We start from the raw sequence: 22,862 nt of genomic DNA, 5'->3' as shown, positions 1-22,862 counted from the left end.
TCAATATTTAGGTCATATCATATAAAGTCAGTAGTAATCATTTATTTGTATTACCGAAATTTAATCTCAGATGACTTCTAAAAATTTATTCTAGTAACCTTTCAGTGCCCCCAAAATTGATCCTAGAACTTGTCAATCCAGTTAACTGAATTTATTTAACACATACAACTATAACTTAATTGGCCTTCTGCCCATGGCCTGCCAATTCACTTACAGATTAGAAAACAAAAGAAAAAGGTCAGTAGAAATAAATTCTTTTCCATATTTAGATTACTATATAGATTCTTTTGTACCTTAATGTTAGTTACTTATTCAATATTCTTTAATTTGTAATTTTATCTGTAGAAGGCACATGAAATTTTTTTTCTATTACAGTACACATCACATACTGTTTAGAGAGACCAAACAAAGGAAAAAAGAGTATTCAAAATATACTCTTATTACAATTTCTGTACACATTAATTCACAATGGGAGTTCATTTTAGCAATCGTACAAATATATCTCAGTCCTGACATTTTCATATTGGTTTTTAAATGAGTAGCATGCTTGCATGTTTCATAGTTTTTCTTTATACCCTACCATTCATTTGCCATTTCAAAATATAATTTTAAGCTTACTGCCTGAAAGCACTTGCCTATTATTTGTTTAAAAATCAACCCAATTACTTCAGGTTTGCTTACAGCCTCGAAGATGGAGTTTCATGATCAACAGGAATTGACTCCCTCTCCAGCTGAGCCATTAGACAAGAAGGAAAAGGAGTCAGAGAAAGAAAGTAAGCCTGGTGAAGACCTTCAACATGCTGCCTTAGTTTCTCAGCCTGAGACAACTAAAACTTCCCCTGATAAAAAGGACATGCAAGACACAGAAGAAGAAAAAGTACCTCCCACTCTGTTTGGGCATACTCTGGGTGCCAGCCTAGAAGACACAAAACAGAAGACAGAACCGAGCCTAGTGGTACCTGATATTGGCCTTCCCGCAGAGCCCTCAGCTGCAAAAGAGCAAAAGGACTGGTTCATCCAAATGCCAATGGAAGCAAAAAAGGATGAGTGGGGTTTAGTTGCTCCAGTATCTCCTGGCCCCCTAACACCCATGAAGGAAAAAGACGTACTTGAGGACATCCCAAAATGGGAAGGGAAACAATTTGATTCTCCCATGCCAAGTCCCTTTCAGGGTGGAAGCTTCACTCTTCCTTTAGATGTCACAAAGAATGACATTGTTGCAGCAACATCACCCTTTGCCCCCGCCCTATTACAGCCAGATGACAAAAAATCTTTGGAAGAAACTGGTAGCCCAGCGACTGCCAAAGATAGTTCTAAAGTTGAAGAGCCCCATAAGGATCAACCTGACAAAATGGCAGAAGCACCAGCCTCAGAGGCAGTTACATCACCCAAAGATGCTCACATTTCGATTGTGGAAGATTATGGTCTGGAGAAAGGTTTAGGAGAAGAGAAAGGGGCCATAAAGCAAGAGAGTGTGCGGATAAAAGAGACTCCCACCTTCAGTGAACAGGAATCTGTGCTTACTGAAAAGGAACCTCACCTAAAGCTTGAAGAACAAACAACCATTTCTGACGAAGAAGCTGTGTCAAAAGAGAGCGAAGCCCCAAAATTGACAGATGAAGAAACAGGTGTAATTCAGCCCTCCACAGAGCACACTTACTCCAAAGAAGAACCGAAAGGCCAGGAGCTTCCCACAGATATATTAAAACAGGACTCATTCCCTGTAAGTTTGGAGCAAGCAGTTACTGATTCAGCCGTGACCTCTAAGACACCGGAAAAAGTCATGACTGAACCAGCTGCACTAAGTGAAAAGAGTGCCACCCAGGAGCTTTTTGAAGAAAAAGTTGCTGACAAAGATAATAAGGTTGAAGGAGTTGGAGCTGTTACGTCAGCTGAGCTTGACATGCCATTTTATGAAGATAAGTCAGGAATGTCCAAGTACTTTGAAACATCTGCCTTGAAAGAAGAAGTGACAAAAAGTATCCAGCCAGGCAGTGATTACTATGAACTGAGTGACACAAGAGAAAGTGCCCAAGAGTCTTTTGATACCGTATCTTCCATGTATAAAAACGGCGACAAGGCACTTCCGGCAGAGAAAGACTCCCAGCCCAGTGCTCCAGCACAAGAAGCAGGGTATAGCACTCTCACACAGAGTTATCCATCTGACTTACCTGAAGAGCCCAGCTCTCCTCAAGAAAGAATGTTCACTATTGATCCAAAAGTGTATGGGGAGAAAAGGGATCTCCACAGTAAGAATAAGGATGACTTGACACTAAGCAGGAGTTTAGGACTTGGTGGTAGGTCTGCAATAGAGCAAAGAAGCATGTCAATCAATTTGCCCATGTCTTGCCTGGATTCCATAGCCCTTGGATTTAACTTTGGTCGGGGGCATGATCTTTCTCCCCTTGCTTCTGATATTCTAACCAACACTAGTGGAAGTATGGACGAAGGAGATGATTACCTTCCAGCCACAACACCTGCAGCGGACAAAGCCCCTTGCTTCCCAACAGAAAGCAAAGAAGAAAAAGAACAGATAAAGGGGGAAAAAGCTACTGGAGAGGAAAACACCCAAGTCGAGACATCGTGTGAATCACCTTTCCTAGCCAAAGATTATTACAAAAATGGTACTGTCATGGCACCTGACCTGCCTGAGATGCTAGACCTGGCAGGCACAAGGTCCAGATTAGCTTCCGTGAGTGCAGATGCTGAGGTTGCCAGGAGAAAATCAGTCCCATCAGAGACTGTGGTGGAGGAGAGTAGTACTGGCTTCCCCCCTGTCACTGATGAAAACCACGTCATAGTTAAAACTGACAGTCAGCTCGAAGACCTGGGCTACTGTGTGTTCAATAAATACACAGTCCCACTCCCATCACCTGTTCAAGACAGTGAGAATTTATCTGGGGAGAGTGGTTCCTTTTATGAAGGCACTGATGATAAAGCACGAAGAGATTTGGTCACGGATCTTTCACTGATTGAAGTCAAACTGGCAGCTGCTGGAAGAGTCAAAGATGAACTCAGTGCTGAGAAAGAAGCATCCCCGCCTATCTCTGGTGACAAATCAGGACTGAGTAGGGAGTTTGATCAGGAGAAGAAAGCGAATGATAAGCTGGATACTTTACTAGAAAAAAGTGAAGAACATGCCGATTCAAAAGAACATGCCAAGGAAACAGAAGAGGCTGGTGATAAAGTTGAAACTTTTGGATTAGGAGTAACCCATGAGCAAGCTTCAGCCAAAGAACTGACAGTCTCAAAAGATGCATCACCTCTCATGGCTGAGAAAGCAGAGAAAGGTCTTAGTTCCGTGCCAGAGGTAGCTGAAGTAGAACCATCCCAAAAAGCTGAACCAGAACTGGATTTTGCCGCAAAGAAAGCTGACCAGGGTCAGATAGATGTTAAAATCAGTGACTTTGGACAGATGGCCTCAGGGCTACACATAGATGCTGGAAAGGCAACAGAGCTTAAACACAAGGCTACCCAAGACCTCGCCCCCTCATCCACAGCACCTCAGGAGGCAGATGCATTTATAGGTGTTGAGTCTGGCCACGTGAAAGAAGGCACAAAAGTTAGTGAAACAGAAGTCAAGGAGAAGGTGGCCAAGCCTGACCTGGTGCATCAGGAGGCTGTAGACAAAGAGGAGTCCTATGAGTCCAGCGGTGAGCATGAAAGCCTCACCATGGAGTCCTTGAAAGCTGATGAGGGCAAGAAGGAAATTTCCCCAGAATCTTCTCTAATTCAAGACGAGATTGCCATCAAATTGTCTGTGGAAATACCCTGTGCACCTGCTGTTTCAGAGGCTGATTTAGCCGCAGATGAGAGAGCTGACGTCCAGATGGAATTTATTCAGCTGCCAAAAGAAGAAAATAAGGAGACCCCAGATATATCTATCACGCCCTCTGAGGTTACAGAACCATTGCCTGAAGCCACTGGAGCTGAACCAGCAGAGGCTGAGAATGAGGAAGAAGAGATAGAAGCCCAGGGAGAATATGATAAACTGCTCTTCCGCTCAGACACCCTTCAGATTACTGACCTGGGTGTCCCAGGTGTCAGGGAGGAATTTGTGGAGACCTGCCCTGGCGAACACAAGGGAGTGATTGAGTCCGTTGTAACCATCGAGGACGATTTCATCACTGTCGTGCAAACCACAACTGATGAAGGGGAGTTGGGTTCCCACAGTGTGCGCTTTGCAGCCTTAGAGCAGCCTGAGGTAGAAAGGAGACCATCCCCCCGTACTGAAGAAGAGCTTGATGTAGAAGAGGCAGCTGAAGCCCAGGCTGAACCCAAGGATGGCTCCCCAGAAGCTCCGGCTTCCCCTGAGCGAGAAGAGGTTGGACTCTCAGAATATAAGACAGAAACCTATGACGATTACAAAGACGAGACCACCATTGATGACTCCATCATGGATGCTGACAGCCTCTGGGTGGACACTCAAGGTGTGCATTATTTTTTTAAATTTTCTACTCCCAAATAAAATCCAGTAACCTAGTGGAATTTTTTTTTCATTTTAAACATTTTAAAATGACCCTTTATCTCTTGATTTTGCATTTTTTTAAATAGATGAAGGATTTTGTACATTTGTTACTAATGTTTTCGTTGTTGTTGTTGTCATGGTTTGCTTTGATCCGCAGATGATGATAGGAGCATCATGACAGAGCAGTTAGAAACTATTCCTAAAGAGGAGAAAGCTGAAAAGGAAGCTCGGAGACCATCTCTTGAGAAACATAGAAAAGAAAAGCCTTTTAAAACCGGGAGAGGCAGAATTTCCACTCCTGAAAGAAAAATAGCTAAAAAGGAACCTAGCACAGTCTCCAGAGATGAAGTGAGAAGGAAAAAAGGTTCATTTAACAATCACTTCTTTAAAAATGTTTTTGAAGTAATTCATTATTACTCTTTTGTAGAAGAAACTGCCTAACCGTGGTAACTAATTATTGATGAAATTTCATTCGGTTTTGCTCCAAGTGTTTATTTTTTCCTGATGGTATGCTTTTTGTGTTTTCTTATTCATAGCAGTTTATAAGAAGGCTGAACTTGCTAAAAAAACAGAAGTTCAGGCCCACTCTCCCTCCAGGAAATTCATTTTAAAACCTGCTATCAAATATACTAGACCAACTCATCTCTCCTGTGTTAAGCGGAAAACGACAGGTGACTGTTCAATTCTGCAATGTGGCTGGCAAACATAGACATGTATTTTTTTTTATGTCATTACCGTAGCAGCTTCGTTTTGTTTTTCTTCCAAGAATCTCAGCAGTCATGAACAATTTCGCTATTAAGTGTCTTGTATCATTATTTTTTTTTTTTCCCTCCCTGCAGAAGAGGTCATGACCATCTGTTTCTTTGTCATGCTCAGACTTAACAGTGATTGTATCTTGGCATTGTGCTCTAGTGTCACGTTCTGGGGATTCCTATTTTCATTCTGTGTGTTTGGTTAGACGATGGCGATGAATATAACCGTGGTATGCATTCTCATTATTTTGCTTATTTATCTCCCTCATGCTTAAAAACCCATGTGTATTTGTCCTATTTTCTATATTGTTATTGCCAAATCTGTTACTGATGTTGATGAATTTACTGAGAACCACCAAGAATGCATAGTGATTTTGAGATGGAAAATGAAAAGCAAATCTGGGGTAAAATTGTGGTTGAAAAATTACTTTGCTTTTGGATGAAAGAAAAAAAAGGAAAAGGAAATTGTCTGGTAATCCCATCAGATTTTATTTTTCATATCCAAAATTAGCCAGGCTTTCTGATGATACTACATCTCTTAGCTGACATTTTGTCCTTGGGATTTTCTTAAATGTGTTGGATCCAAACTGCTAAATTCCCCTACATAATGTAGCATTCAAAAATTTAATAAATTTAAAATGTAATAAACCCCTTCCCTCCCAATATCTTAGAATTTAGGTTTATTTCTATTTTCCTACCTTCTTATTGTTCTGTCTTCTTCAGATATACTTGTTTTTTACTGTTTAAAAAAGTAGTAGAATGAAGGAGTGAAACATGTTACAAATCATCATAAAAGACCATACATAATATCTATAATGTAAACTCTATTCCTAAATTTCAGTGCAAAGTATTTATTTTAAATGTATAATTATATTAGGATACTCTTCATTTAGCATATATTTTATTTTAGCATTGATTAAATGGCACAATTGCAGTCTACAAAAGAAGGCATCAGAGTTCTTAAGTCAGAAAGGAATATTTCCCAATCCATTATACATTAGAAGTGCCTTTATATGAATCTTTGGATGGCTTTAAAGGGTTAGGAACAGCATTAACCCTTGTAAGAAAAAAAATCAAGGTTGATGGTTTCATGATAGCCACTAAAAATTTCAAGTATTTTTAATTTGTGTTCTTCATATAGGAAATATCTCATGAGCATCCTTCAAGAACTAGTATGTAAGGCAGGATTTGAAAGTAGAAGACATAATTATACACACACCTTGATGATGAAAGTTTAGAATGAAGGGTTCCTCTAAGTTAAGAGTTAGGAATTAACATGACATCTCTAAATCTTATAGTGCATCTTACTTAGTACATTTTCATTAAACTTGGAATTTTTCTTCTAGTTAGAAAAATGCTTGCACAGGCAGAATCTCTTGGTTGGGGCATAAAAGTCCTATATGCCACCTAAAAAGATGAAAAATATATTAGGATTGTACAGTTTCAGAGGAAATGTCAAATGGTTTGGTGAAGTACCTGCATGTCAGTAGTATTCAATATGCCACACTGAGAATAACTTGCCTTTTTATTTCATTCATTAAAGGAAATTTAAGATCTTTGGACTAATTAGGATCTTCCTTTTTTATTCAAATATTAAGATACTCAAACAGAAAGCATATACCAAACATGAGTTTCATTGACTTAAAGCAAAGTATATATGTCGCAGAAAAATGAGCTCTATTGTAGAAATAGTAAAGAGGCATAATTTGCACTGCTTCTTTTAAAAAAAAATTAGTTTCAGAGTCTTCGAATAATCTTACTAGCCAGTCCTAAATAGCATAGAACATATTGTAGACCATTACTATTTTTGTATTAGAACTGCACATGGCATAAGAAACCTTTTTGAAATTCATTTGGAGCGCTTATAAGGATAACTATTTTTTTTCCAGAGGATTTCTCTCTTGGAAAGAAAATTAAGGTGGAAGTAAACACACAACTTTATGCCTTTTATTTTTTAGCCCAATTGTTAAATAGGGACAGTTTCCCCAAACACAAAGGGTTGTGTTCAATCATGAAAGATATTTAAGTCAAGTCAGGTAAGTCATCAGCAGAAATTATGCTAGAGATGATGGAGTTTAAAATTGAAACCAGAAGTATAAAACAGCAGCAAGAGAAACAACAGTAACAGATGTGGTAATAATTTCATACAGGAAGTGCATGTGTAGAACATGGTCTATTTTACTGAACTTAAAATTCCTCTCATGTTTTCTCTTCTTGACAAGCCATTTTTCTTCCCTTCCCTTCTCGTGTGGTCCGTTTCACGTCAAACAAGTGTGTCATTCATATTGTGAAATGAAGGGGTGCAGAGGGAAAGGGGTTGGCAGACCATGACAGTTTAAAATATAAAATGCAGAAATATCTGTAGATATGACAGTGGCTACATAAAGAAGGTTTGGGAATCTCCGTGAATATTCTTATGTGATGCCCACCCTAGAAACCAATCACTCCCCTTTTCCTTAAATTCTGCAGCATTCGGATTACTGTCCTATGATTTCCATTCTGAAGGATCAATAGTAATTTAAGGGTACATTGGTAACAGAAAATTACTTGGTGTGCTTACCTGTGCTTTGGTAAACACTGGGTTATAGTAATTAGCACACTCTATAGTGGGAGCCACAGGCTATAATGTTCTTATTATTCGGGTTTCTTCAGTTACTGAATTTGAGTCTCAATATAAACAAAATTCGCTTTGCATTAGTCTGTTGCCACAACTGAATATCCAGAAGGCATTAAAAATGCATTTACGTGGTCTTTAGCCACTAAGTGTGGGGTTGTTTTTGTCTCCTCTTTCAACAGCAGCAGGTGCTGAATCAGCTCAGGCTCCCAGTGTATTTAAACAGGCAAAGGACAAAGTGTCTGTGAGTAAAATAACTTTTTCCTTGTTCTTCATTCAACATTCCCTTTGGTATTAGTGGCAATGTTTTAATAATTTTAGATAAAATTTAGACTTCAGATGTTTACTCTTTTAAAACATTTTAGATCATTCACTCACCCAGATTGATTCTCGATGGCATTCAAGCATGTCCGAATGTCTTCTGGAATGTGATGGTAGCTGGTGAGGGCAGAGCTGGGATTTAGGCTGCCTCTTTGTTAGTAAGACAAAAACATGTGAAACACCATAATGATCTGGCAAAAGCGGGGGAGCCCAATTTATTTACTTTTCATAGAATCAAGATAGACCATTATAATCAACACTAAACTGTATTTTACAACACATTTTCATTGTTGTTTTACAAAATCAGAATATGAGAAAATTAATGTAGATGAGAAAAATAAGTAAAAATATATTATCTCCTCATCTAAAGATAACTGCAGTTACCATTTTGACATAAAATCTTAATTTTTTTTACACATTTATAGGTTTAATAACACAGATGGAAACACCACATATCAGTTTTTTAGTTAAACAATAAACAGATTTCCATGTCATTAAACATGCTTGTACATCATTTTAATGACTACATAATATTGCATTTTATATTTTTACAGTGATGTACTTAATCAATTTCCCATTACTTAACATTCAAACTAGTTTTCTGTTATTTTAGCAGTATTACTGTAGAAATCTTTTTGGCTACATCTATGAATGTATCCATATGCATTTCCTTAGGATAATTTTCTAGTAGCAAAATCATTGTTTCAAAAAGAAAGTCCGCATTTAAACTTTTTGCTGCATATTGTCAAATAGCCCTCCAGAAAGGTTCTACAGCTTATATGTCCTCCAGCTGTATATGAACATGCTTATATTCATTATTACTAGATATCTCTATACTTTTTCTATATTTACCAAGCTATGGAGATGAAATATTTTGTTGTTTTAATTTGGTTGTATTAATGATGTTTAGCTTCTTCTATGTTTATAAATCTTTTATATTTCTTATTTTGCACATTTTATTTTTATATTATTAATCATGTTTTTTAAACTTTAAAAAGACCAAAACCAACACAAAGTATTTTACTTCCTTCTCATTGAAAAAAAAAAGTTAGAAGACTTCTCATGGAATCCTAAAATTACAACAAATAATTTGAGTGATGATAGTTAGTAATGTATCACAGTGTTCTGGGTCTTAGCCATCAGGTATGATATGTAAATCACAATTCTTTGTTTAGCTTTCTAAAAACTAATAAAATTTTAGACTTCTCTTTATTTATTGTGAAAAATAGGAATTCATTTTCAATGACAGCCAAACCTTTTATATCATGTTGAAGCCAAGGGACTTTATGTTGATTAAAAAATATATGTATATTTGATATTATATAAATGTTTTCAGACATATTCCTGAACTTATGGCAAGCAATAGAATCCATTTATTGCTTTGGTAATTTTAGTCCTCATTTTGACCACACTGCTATTTCAAGATTTGTATCTCTTTACCTTCTGTTTCTGATGGGGAACTAGTGGGTTGTGTTGGTTAAGAGCAGGGCCATGAAACAGGCCAGATCCAAGTTTTGAACGTTTATTAACTATATGGTCTTTTTCTTCCTGTGTCTTAATTTTCCAAAAATAAGGGGAGGAGTAAAAATTCCTATATCATAAGTGAGTTGTAAACACTAAGTACAGTAATTTTATGAAATAGTACATTCTATAGTGCTTAGAACATAGTATTTATTCAATAAACAGCAATAGTTATTATTATTATTATTATTATTATTATTTTAAAAGTGGAAGTCTTTAGGAGCAGATACAGAAAGTAAGTCTGAGCTTTCTCTCTGAGCAGATACAGAAAGTAAGTCTGAGCTTTCTCTTGGTAGGAAAATAATTTTTAAGATTACATTGTTTGCAAAATGTTTCAGAAATTTTCAAGTCCGTTGGTCTTCAAGTAACTCAACAAGAATTAGCATTCAATGCTTACACTTGGACAGAGACCATATACATCTGACACAAAAACTAACTTTTTTTCCTTGTAAATGCCCATCTCATCCTTCTGAAGAAGAGAGATTAGACCACCATTCTTTCTAATTTTCTCATTTAAAATCCTCCTTTTTCCTTGTAACCTCATCCTCTTCCTATGTTTCCTAAAACCTCAGGATTAACTCAGTACATCCATCAGAACAGTTCTCTCTGATTTTTCAATTGATCTTTATTGTGAACCTAACCTATAATCTTTCATTTCATTTGAGTTTGTTTGTTTGTTCATTTTATTTTGTTTTTGTTTTTAGCAGGAGATTAGTAGATGTCTTTCATAATTTGAGGCAATCCAATTACTCCATTTTTCTTTCCTATTCCACACTTTTGAAATTCACTAATTTGTGGGTAGCATCAGTCAAAAAAGAATGACTTGTGCTGACCCAGTTATACTTCCCACTCAGGGTGCTGGGTCTGTAAAACAAGAAGTGATTCGTGCAATCTGTGAATACTTATGCCTCTTTGAAGTGTCTATGGAGGTTACAACTTGAGATAAAAATCTTAGTTTCAAATGTTATTTTTGTATCGGCTAAATCATATTAATTATTTAAAGATAAAAATCTCCTCGGCTTTGTCATACATGTCTGTAGTTTTAACAGTCTCCCCTGAGACATGTGGCATGCCAGCATAACTTTCTCCAAAAGCTGTATATATATGTCCAACCCACTTACACTTGCTCTTGCCGACAGTCTTCCCAGGGATTATCAATACCTGTGAAATAAGTCTTGTGATTTTTATGGGCAATCTAGTCAGTGTTGACTTTCATTTTTAGAATTTATAACACATCATACAAACTGTGGTCTCTGCATAAAAATGTTATTAATTCTATGGTATAACTTGGTCCCTGGTATGCATTTGACTCATAAAATGAACTCATTATATATAAAATCTGCAATTTTCTGATGAAATCAGTGTAGATAATCTGAAAATGCATTTTCTCAACTTAAAAAAGAACTATTTTCCATTATTAGGCCTTAAATATACTTTGTTCTAAAGTTCTTGAAATGTGATCAAAAAGTTGATTATATATACCATTTAAGGGCTGTGTTTATTAAAGGAACAATTCCAACAGACTCTCAAGATATTTTCCAAATATGGTATCATTATAAGGTTTATGGCTTAATCAGAGACCTTATACATAGAATTTATAAATAATATTTTAATCTATATTCTCATTATATATGTATTCTTAAGTTAGTTCCAGTTAAAAAGATGTGTTCAATGAAAATCTCTTGTTCTCACATAATATACATCTCTATCATTGATTATAACCATTTATCATGTGTTCTTATTAAAAGCAGACATTTAATTTCTTATATGTTTACATTTTTTTTTTAATTTTCTTTTTACTTCATAGTTTGGTTTATTTTGTGCTTTTGTTTGTTTTCTTTCATGGCTAGAATTCTACCTTGTCAAAGATTCCTGCCTTACAGGGTAGCACAAAGTCCCCACGATGCAGCTCAGCCTGCCCTAGTACGACTAAAAGGGCTACATTTTCTGACAGTTTATTCATACAGCCCACCTCAGCGGGCTCCACAGACCGTTTACCATACTCAGAATCAGGGAACAAGGTAAGGCAGCAAGCCAATCAAAGGTGCAGAAAGGAACATAATTTGGGAGAAGGACACAATCCAGTAAATGTATGAAAGCAAAGACTTTCAGTTCTGAAGTGTTTGACATATAAACAATAGACCTTATTAAAAACAAGTACAAATTAAGTGTTTCAATAGTTATAACTAGTCTAATCATTAAAAAATAGATGTCTTTTTGTAAGATATGCAATGCATAATTTATTTATTATTTGATATTTAATAAAATTTCAAATACAAAATATATATATGATGTTACATATGGCATATTATATATAATATTGTACCAAGTTATATTACATATAATATAATAGTTTGGGCTCAGTGTCAGACACATCAAGATTTAATACTAACTCTGCTACCTCTCAACTCAGTGATTTTTGAAAAAATTACATAAACTGATGAAAGCTGTTTCCTCAGCTCTAAAATGCATATAACATTTTTTGTAAAAATTAAATCATAAATGGATGTAAAGTTCTTAGCACTCCTGTCACGTAAGTGCACAGTATATGGTGGTGATCATTGCTAATTACTGCTCATGCAGTGCCCTTCTGCCGGTCCTTTCTGATTAATACATTATCATGCTGATGAAGACTTCTCAGTTAAAATTATTAATTACCTGGAGACTACTTGAGCACATTATTTTTATCCATGTTATCATTTAGAATTTGAATTTCACCATCGATTTTTAGCACTAACTCCAAAATAATATATTTTTATAAAACCTCTAGGCAAATCTGAATTCTTTCTAAGTTTTGAAGCAGAAATGCTTATAAGTATATAAAAGTCAGTAGTGTGGATTAAAAGAAATTCATCTATCAGCACAGGAGGAAAATTAGCCAGAGCAATGTAATTACTTTGTATAATTAAAACGAAGATTCACAGGAACCCAACGTTGTTTTATTTTCCCCAATCAGGATGGAGTAACCAAGAGCCCAGAAAAGCGCTCTTCTCTGCCGAGACCGTCCTCCATTCTCCCTCCTCGCCGAGGCGTATCAGGAGACAGAGATGAGAACTCCTTCTCTCTCAACAGTTCTATCTCCTCTTCTGCACGGCGGACCACTAGTAGGTTTATTTTGCTTTGGCTTCGTTTTCATTCATTTTTTAAAAATCCCTTAAGTGGAGTAGCTTATAATGTACTTATATTTTACATTTGCAAATAAAATATGCATTAAAATCAGATTATATTTGCCCTAAGAATCAGAGATCCAGACTCTCAATGGGTCCAAAACAATTATTTGAGTCAAAACAACTGATGGAGGAAATGAGTACATACTACCTCATTATCCATTAAATAGGATTGAAATAAAGTCGTTTTCAGAATATGTTTTCTCTCTTCAAGTTTAAAGTAAAAAAGAAAATTCGAAAGAACTAATTAGTAGAGAAAACCAATAGTCAGGGTTTTTTTTTTTTGGCCACACCACACGGTGTACCGAACTTCCCCGACCAGGGGTGGAACCCGTGCCCTCTGCAGTGGAAGCTCGGAGTCTTAACCACTGGACCACCAGGGAAGTCCAGGGACTTTTTAAATATAAAAGCTTAACTTTTATTAGAATTCCAAGTCCTAAAATCTCACTAGAAAATCAACAATCAAAATTAAGGATCCTGCTCAATTTGGTAAGAATTTGCATTCCAGTGAGGCTGTAAACATAGCATGTTCTGTGCAATAGCTTCAATTTCTTTTGATTTCATAATGTAATGGTCAGCAATTATCACAGTTTATGTAAAGAATATAAAAATTTCCAATCATTACCCACTTATGTGCCGTGTTGCTACCAAGACTATCTAGTAGTTTAAATTATTTTCATAAACATGTTTCTGTTACCACAAAAATTCTACCATTTATTAATCACATATATGTGCTAAAATCTTAAGACACATTTTTCAGTCAGTTTAATTAACAATGCTGATGGTTAGGTATTAATAACCTCATTAAATCTACTGATGAGAAAACTGACCTTTTAAAGACAGTAACTTGTTCAATACTACACAGCTAGTAAATGGTTGAATTTGGTTTTCAGCCCACTGATAAGCTCACAACCTATCCTCTAAATGTCTTCTCTGTATTGATTTAGAAGAAATAGTATTAGGGAACTGTTCTGTAGAATCACTTGGAGAATAGTATCCCTGTCATTTAAAAACTATTACAAAATGGTGGAAACATTTGGAGAATAGCATCTCTGTCATTTAAAATCCATTACAAAGGTGTTGGAAATTGCTACTACTAACACATTATAGTTGATTTCACCACTTATTTTCTAAGTATTTAATAATAATTGCCCCACTTCAAATGTGACTATTTTGTATGAGACTTAAACAGTGTTTTTTGCCTACAGTGAAAGTGTTTATTATAATTAAAGCCATTGTGTCCCACACCGTTTGGATTCATGAAGCATTAACATCCTTTGAAATACATGCTAGGAACACTTTGAAATCACTAAAACTCTTTTTCACCTTAACGCATGTAAAGTATGCAAATGAACTAACAAAGAAGATGTTTAAGAGTAATCTCCAGAGAAGAGAATTTAACTCCAAATACCTGGAGTTGTAATTGGGCATCAGCAATTACCCCAGGGATGTTGACCCAACACAAAGGCACCGAGTGCTTCCCAAAGGCACACCTTGAATTATGCTTGTATGTGTTGCTATGGAAGCAAAATGACATTTTCTTACATAAATCCACATCTCTGAGCCACTGTACTCTGCCTTTTAAAATGTATCTGTATACAAATTGCTTTTTATGTTCTGAGCCAATTCTATTTTGACTTTTTACCTTTACTTATGCTCATAAGCATACAGCATTATATTATTTGGTAATGAACATAACGGATACTCTGATAATCTGGGACATAGGGTCTATTTTAGCTCTACATAGCAATAGCTAAAAGGCATAGCAATTAGCAGAACAAGCAGTTTGCCTCCTCCCATTTGCCTATCATCTCCTTAACTGCGCACAGGAATATTCTAGCATTTTGTACAGCTATTGAAAAGATTTGAAAGAAAGTGCTATGCAGGAAGTTCATTCAGCCCAAGAGGAGGGAAAGACATTGTCATTGAAGAGTTGACAAGATAGATAAGAACATAGTGTCATAGAGTAACTCATAAATATTTTTTAAATCATTTTAGTAATTTAGATTTAATCTTTTCTATTTCAGAACTAATAAGAAACACAAACAAAAATTTGTCATTTTTGATGACTAGAACATAATTTATTACAATAAAAATTGATCATATCTATTGAACAGCAGCATTAAGAGCTTCTTAATACTTGTGTTTTTTTCTCATTCTCCAGATATAACACAGAACCTTCCTCCTTTACTTTTTCAAAACTTAAAGCCATTTTCTAGGGGTGTAGAAATAACTCTTACTTTTACACAAATGTTTCTTTTAGTAAATATTGTTATGCACATCCAGATTATTGCTTTAACTCAGTCTTCATGAAGTGAAAAATACCTCAGCACACTTGGATATATTCTGAATCAAATTCATACCATTAAAAAAAAATATGTTGAGCTCCTGCTGTGTTCAGGCCCCATAAAAGACACCAGTGTTAGGTAGAGCGGCAAATAATACAGAGATGATCCCTCTCCCCAAAAGACCTGAGCTATTTAAAAGTGATGACGTGATGGAGAATACATCTGAGGAAGAAATAAGTTTCTGACGAGATTTTTCAGGACATAGTGACTGACTCAAACCAACATCAAAACCTTGCCATAAACAAATGTTATAGCCAGGAATCTACAAAAAGACAAGTTGAATGTGGTTGTATTATCCTGGTCTTGAAATGTCATATTTGTGGAAAGCAATAAAAATCACTAATTTATCACTTTACTCTTCTCAGATCCCATTTCATATTGCCAGTTGAATAGTCTGCCCATGTCTTGCCCTTCTACTAAAAGACCAAAAGGACACAGGGCAACTTTGCCTTGATACGTGAAAACTGTTCACTGAGAGAGGAAGTAAAATTATTCTGGTTATCCAGGAGACAGAGTCTAGACCAATGGGTAGATTTACTTTGTCTGCAGACTACAATTATCTCAGAAGCGCTCTTGAGCTCACTCCTTGTAAATATTTAAGCAAAGATTAATTGTCTCCTTTCTCAGGAGGAACTTTCTGCACTGATGATGAATTACATCAGATGACTCTACGATCCCTTTTACTTCATTGATTTTAAAATTAATGAGTTATATCTTTATCCTCTACAAAATTTCCAGAAGATTCATTGATTTTACAAAGTTACATACTCAGTAGTAAAAAATAAAAATCATGCCCTTCTATAAAATATTTTAAAAAGTGAAAGAATTTGTATAATAAATGTAAACAATGTAAATCAGTGTTCTATTATTGGAATCAATGTATTATTTTAGACAAAAGATTTTTAGAGTTAAGAGAAAGTTCAACAAATATTAAGAAGCTAAATATCATATCTGGCTCAGCATTTAGTATCATCTGGGTAAATGAACCTCAATGTCCTTACTGTTAAATTAGACATAATAAGAGCTGCCTCTACTGCATGTGTGTATGTTTGGTTATCAAATGTTCGGTATTCACAAAAGTGCTTTGAAATCTGTTAAGGTGTATACTGATTTATATCATTATTCTTTCAAAAAAGCATTTGAAATGGCATTTAACCCCACATTAAAAAAATAATGTGAGAAACATAGCATAGGAAAATGAGGGGAAATGAGTTAAATGATAAAATGAGGTTAACATCAAGTTGAGGCAAAGAAATACACCTCACAATATCTTTATTATTAATAGACAGTGAAGGATTATTGATTTGACTCCAAACTGCAAACTAGTAATGAAAGTATGGGAGAAAACAGAATCTGGTACAAGATTCACTGTGAACATATTGCTACAACACCCTACTTTTCTAAGGAAAGGAATTGTTTTGTTTTGTTTTTTCTAATAAGAGCTAAGATATATTTCCTTATAAAGGAAATATTAGCAAACATAATCAGGTACAAGATTCACTGTGAATAAATTTTTATAACATCCCACTTTTCTAAGGAGAGAACTAGATTTTTTTTTAATTTAGAATTAAATAATTTTCTATGCAGGCCAAAAGCATGTGATCTAAATATACAATTTTATGTTATGTATCCACCTGGATCTCAGAATAAACTTACTACACAAAAGAACGAGTGGTCTGCATGTCATTCAAGGACTCTTCAGTAAATATGAGCCCACAAAGAACGTTAAGTGCAGACTCTTTTTCCAACTAAAGGCAGATCCATACGCCTAAATGATCACACAAGAAGAAAATACTTTTGACACATTCATAATGAGAATTAAGAATAAATCAGGAAAACCCAAGTATTATCTTCACGTTGATAGAATCAAAAGAATGTCACCAGTTTATGGGCCTAAAAATAGGAGGTTCTCACCTTTTTGAGCATTGTTGAAATTCATAAATATTCTAAACCCTTTAGAAATTTAATGAATTATGAGTTCTAACAATGGATGGGAAGAGGGGTGTCTCCAGGAGAACTTTCTGACACTGTGGTTTGGGTTCTGTTTTGTTTGTTAATATAGGGTCAGAGCCAATTCGCAGAGCAGGAAAAAGTGGCACTTCAACACCCACTACCCCTGGATCAACCGCCATCACTCCTGGCACCCCACCAAGCTATTCTTCACGCACACCAGGCACTCCTGGAACCCCTAGCTACCCCAGGACCCCTCACACACCAGGAACCCCCAAGTCTGCCATCTTGGTGCCCAGTGAGAAGAAAGTTGCCATTATACGTACGCCTCCAAAATCTCCTGCTACTCCCAAGCAACTTCGGCTTATCAACCAACCACTGCCAGACCTGAAGAATGTCAAATCCAAAATTGGATCAACAGACAACATCAAATACCAGCCTAAAGGGGGGCAGGTAAGAATCACAGGAACACACGTATTTGCTGCCAAAGTACAATCCCGTTACTTATTATGTTGCCATCCTCATATTATAGGCTAACAGTTCTTAAAACAAAAGGGAGATGGAGGTTTTAAAGCGTTACAGGTTATGATTTATTGCTGAGAGTATGGATCTTATCTGAGAAAGGTACCTTATGAAATATGATGGAAATCATATGGCATGTCCATTCCTTGTGGTTATTACTAGATAAAAATTGATTTAACCATGTAGGAGAATCTTTTAGTTGACTACCTAAAAGATCTTTTCTAAATGTATCTCTGTTGCCTTGTGGATTTTAACTTAAGAGATTAAAGTTACATTTCTGATATGAATTTGAGTGATCTATTTTAGATCCTGACTGTGAGTTCCTTTGACCATCTTTTAGTAATTCCACTTTTATCTCCTTCCTTCTCCCCAGGGATTTCCTATGACATCTTCTACCATTTTCCCATGTTCATTCCAAATCAGAGCATGGTTCCCCAAGTTTCTTCTCTGGCTGCTATTGCCTAAACATTGCAAAGGGCAAATATTCATGTTGATAATTAATAGACAGTTCTATATGGTTCTATTGGAAAATCTATTTCAGATTAATTGTATTGAATAGGGTTCTTAGTAAAATTCTACCTACTAACTCTTAACTTCAGCTTCAGAGCAAACATTCACATTTTTTTCCAACCAGAGGGCTTTGAGTTCTACCTTAACCTGAACCTTGCTTTTACACTATGTGTTTGGACAAAGCAATTAGCCTGGAAGGAGATAATACAAATATCATTTAATATTTCCCTTGTGATATTGATATACCCATAGTTTGACTTTTATTGTCAATGAAGAGATAAAACACCCATTCGTTAGTGAAAGAAGAGAGAAAGCAATAATTTCCTTTATACATTAGCAAACTTGTAATGCCCTTTCAATATACCAAAAAAGCTTTTCTTTTTAACCTCAATATTATTTTTTTCCACTCTTTTTCTTATCTCTTATATTCCCTGCCACTGATTTCTGGTATCCCTCTCTCATGCCAAAGAAAATGTATTTTCAGCAGGTTTAGAAGAAATGTCTTGCCAAAACGTGAGGCTGTGGAAGACTCCTAACTCAGTGTTGAAACAAAAATTTAATATTGCTTCTTCCTTTAGCAACAGACTTCTTTGCTTTCTCATTGTGATTCTGTTCAAGGAAGTCCAAAGAGTTAAGCAAAAATCAACCAAAGAAGGGACGAAGGACTCAGTATGCCATTTTCAGAACAACTATAACATTCTATAATAATATAGTCACAGAAAGATGCTTTTTCATAGAAAAATGTTATTAAAATATGAGCTAGAAGAAACCCTTTTTAAGCATAAAACAAAAATAGTTCTACCAAGTTTAAGCCTGTAATTCGAAAAATCTCATACTCTTGCCTTTATCATAGTTTTGCACATCCAAGAGAAGGAAATATTTTGAGCCTTTTGGAAATATCCAAATGTCATATTATTTTTATATTTATACATAAATAATTGAAAAGAGTAAGTTGAATAAAATAAATTTAGTACCAATTTGCAAGTTTATTATTTTAGCTCTTTTGAGCTACCCCCTAAAATAGAGTAATTATCATGTGTATTTAAAATCAATTCTCTTTTTATAAATATCCCGGTGTCCTGGTATTCTCCTTAACTAAATGTGAGGTTTACTTGCTTATCTTCTGGAAAATATTGATGCTTAAAAGAACCTGTTTCTTCTTAGAATCACAAGGGAATATTAAGTACCTCAAAGATATTTTATTGAAACTAAAAAGAAAATCTAATAAAAAGGGAATAATTATTGATATAATTTGACAATAAATGATTTTATTCAAAGGACTTTCCAAGACAGACAAAAAGTTGTTTTGGCCTCAGCTTTGCTAGAATCATTAAGTTAAACGAAGCCCAAAGTATGAAGACTTATTTATTTTCTCTTTCTACTTCATTATGATATCTGGCTGTGACTATTACTATGTCTAATTTTAATTGACTTCTACTATATTTGTTAATTGATAAAATTGATATAAAGATGTCTCACTCGTTTGAGCTGAACTAATGCTGCCCTAGAGATTATGGTAATTAAGGGTTAGTAAAGACATATGACGCAAAAAAATTACAGAAGGAACAAAAATAGCCTCAAATCATCATGTCATTTGAAGAAAATCTCTTGTTCCATGAGGCAAGTAGTAACCTGATGCAAAATTATCCTATTGCATCTTCAGATGACTTGGAAAAAATCTACAACAGTGGAGATATAAAGTGACTTTTGTTGGAGAAGCAGGAGGTATTTCCTCTCCAAGATAAGAAATAGATGGAGGGAACATATTTGCCTTCTATTTTGTGATAGATGTCATCAATACATTTAAATTGGAAAGGAAAATGAATTGGGAAATTGAGATGCACTACAGTTGAACTGTTTTTGTAGGAAAAGTATTTCACTCAACACTTTAACACTATCCCCCTAAAAGCCTCCTTATAGTATATGATCTTCTCAAATACAGGGAGTGAGGAAAGGGTCTCTTTCTGTACATGTTAAACTAGGAATTTTGATTGGGTTTTAAAGGTTCAACTTTATAAAATGACTAAGAGAAATTTTTATGTTAAAGCTTCTTAGAAATTGTCAAGATGATGTTCTAAAGACCCTTGTTATCTGACAGAGAATCCGTAAATGCACCCTGTTGGGGAAATTGAAGCCAGTGGCATGTTGTCCCCAGTAGTAATTGTATATACTAGGATATTTGAATGGACAGTGACCAACCCAGAATCACTGAAGAGGACCAAGACAATATTGATACCTTCTGTAGGAGCCCAGTTTTGTAATAGACATATGTCATCTATAGCTATTGAGAAAAAAAGTCACACAACTCTTATTGGTGAAGATGGGAGTAAATTGGTAGATATAACCTTAATTTAATTAATTCAAACCATCTGCACAGACTCTATTGTCATAATATTCAGAGTGGTTTAATTGTATGTAAATAATTTAATTTTAGAAGCTGTATTATTGTTGCTTTAAAGTTTGTGCAATCACTAATATTAGGGAGAGGAAATGTATAATGAAAGATATAGTGTCTTAGGAATTCAACAACTTTCCAAGCTGGGAAGCTTTATTATTTGCCCCAGTTTGAACATTTATTGCTCTTCCATATGTATAAGTTTTGTGCTTACAGCTATTATTTCTTCTGTTGAAGTCCAATTTTCTATTGGCAAAGAGGCTTAGCTCAGGGCTCAGTTCAGTGAGGCAAAATCAATGCCTAATGGAATAGATAAGCTAGCTGAAGATATGAGGAGCTTTACAGAAAGCAATAAAGTTAATCTTTTCAGCTAAAATATAAATTCATTCTACTGTAAAAAACATATGCAATCTCAGATTCACTATAGATAGTAAGCTTGGTTGATTTAACTCAAGGCATAGGTAAAGCTATCTTATTAAGTGTATTAATTTAAAACTGTCTCAATGTACCTAGCTCCCTAATCTACATTAAATCTAAAGCTAAATTTTAGAATAAATAGTGTTAGCTTTTTAAGGACTTGGCTGCTTGATTTAAACAAAGATAAGAAAATAAACAATTTCTCTAAATGTGTGGCATAAAAAATTTAAGCAACAACTCAATGAATGGTACTTTTTCTATCTGTGGATCAGATTTTTTTTATAGGCACTTTGATTTATATGGAATACTCCTACATGTTTTGACAGGTTTCTTGTTTTTTCTCCCTCAGCTTTATGAAGATCAGTATACAAAGCACCTTGTGATAGTTGAAAGTTACTAATGAGGTGGTTTCACAAATCAGAACAAAGAGTTTTCTTTTCATCTCCCTTTCCTTCATTCCATATCCCGGCCATCTTTAAGTGCTAATGATTTTGTGCTCCAAACAGCACTTATTCTACCCATTTCTTTCAGTCCACTCGCCACCACCCTAGCACAGGATATGTTATTTCTTGTTAATATCACTGCAATAGTTGTTAACTAGTCTCCCTTCATCTGTTCTTTTCTCTTTTTTTTAAAAATTTTTATTTTATATTGGAGTATAGTTGATTTACAATGTTGTCTTAGTAGCAGGTGTACAGCAAAGTGATTCAGTTATACATATACATATATCCATTTTTTTCAGATTCTTTTCCCATATAGGTTATTACAGAATATTGAGTAGAATATTTCTGTTCTTTTCTGTATCTGATGTACTCTCGATACTGTAGCCAGGTCTTCTCACCATATTTATACATTCCATTGTATAATTGATTATTTAATGTCTATCTTGTCTCACCTACTAGACCGTAAGCTCCATAAAATCAGGGATGAGGTCTATTTTGTCCTCAGGGTTCAGTATATGGTAGGCATTTGGCTTATTTGTTGAGTGAAAGTTGAATGAATGTAGTATACTATATGCATCGAGAGATGCATTCTTTCTAGCGACTTGTTGAATGAGTGTGACTGCCTAAAGCTGTTACAGTTATTACCCAAAGAAACACCCCACGCTGGGACCACAGTGAATTTTGGCTGAGAGAATATTGGATCAGAATGTAAGAGCTGAGCTCTTGGTCCAGCTTTTTTGCTAAATTATTGTGTGACCTTAGATACTGACCTCTCTAGTCCTCGACTTTTTTTTTTTTAATAGTTTATTATTATTTTTAAAATTATTTATTTATTTATTTTTGGCTGCGTTGGGTCTTCGTTGCTGTGCACGGGCTTTCTCTAGTTGCAGTGCACAGGCTTTTCATTGCGGTGGCTTCTCCTGTTGTGGAGCACGGGCTTTAGGCGCACGGGCTTCAGTAGTTGTGGCTTGCGGACTCTAGAGCACATGCAGGCTCAGTAGTTGTGGTGCACGGGCTTAGTTGCACCGTGGCATGTGGGATCTTCCCGGACCAGGGCTCGAACCCGTGTCACCTGCATTGGCAGGCGGATTCTTAACCACTGCACCACCAGGGAAGCCCTCGACTTTCTTATTTGTAGGATAGACGCAACAAAATAATACTTGTTTCTGTATATAGCACCACCTCATTTAAATAGACTATGTGGATACTTTAAGCTCTCAGATCCATGGTTCTACAGTGTTTTTGCATTGCAGCTCATCAAAAAACATTCATTTAGGTACTCTAATAGACTCCATAAATATTTGTGCCACAAAGGGCAAGCTGAAGTTGAGTGAAAAAGCAGTGTTTCTGAAATAGGAGTGTAATTGAGGAAGGGGGAGCAATGGGAAAGAGGAAGGAGAGAATGAAATGTGTGAAATGGAGAGTGGAATCTTT

The 22,862-nt window shown here is 35.5% G+C and overlaps 1 protein-coding gene across 8 annotated transcripts in view; it reads left to right on the top strand.

The window, feature by feature from the left end:
* MAP2 (microtubule associated protein 2) overlaps nt 1-22,862 on the top strand; it is a 275,443-nt gene that overhangs the window by 236,768 nt on the left and 15,813 nt on the right. For 2 of the 8 annotated variants that reach the window (XM_068544550.1, XM_068544549.1), the window contains 7 exons: nt 672-4,430; nt 4,626-4,832; nt 5,005-5,139; nt 8,017-8,078; nt 11,527-11,697; nt 12,633-12,780; nt 17,254-17,594. In XM_068544550.1, coding sequence (XP_068400651.1) covers nt 672-4,430; nt 4,626-4,832; nt 5,005-5,139; nt 8,017-8,078; nt 11,527-11,697; nt 12,633-12,780; nt 17,254-17,594 — 4,823 coding nt within the window. The remainder of the gene's footprint in view (nt 1-671; nt 4,431-4,625; nt 4,833-5,004; nt 5,140-8,016; nt 8,079-11,526; nt 11,698-12,632; nt 12,781-17,253; nt 17,595-22,862) is intronic. The other 6 variants (XM_068544556.1, XM_068544551.1, XM_068544555.1 and 3 more) reach the window with 4 other exon arrangements.

Source organism: Eschrichtius robustus, chromosome 5 (assembly GCF_028021215.1).
Source record: "Eschrichtius robustus isolate mEscRob2 chromosome 5, mEscRob2.pri, whole genome shotgun sequence".
NCBI lineage: Eukaryota > Metazoa > Chordata > Mammalia > Artiodactyla > Eschrichtiidae > Eschrichtius > Eschrichtius robustus.
Note: the sequence above shows the minus strand (reverse complement) of the source record. Positions and strands in the feature narration are given on the sequence as shown.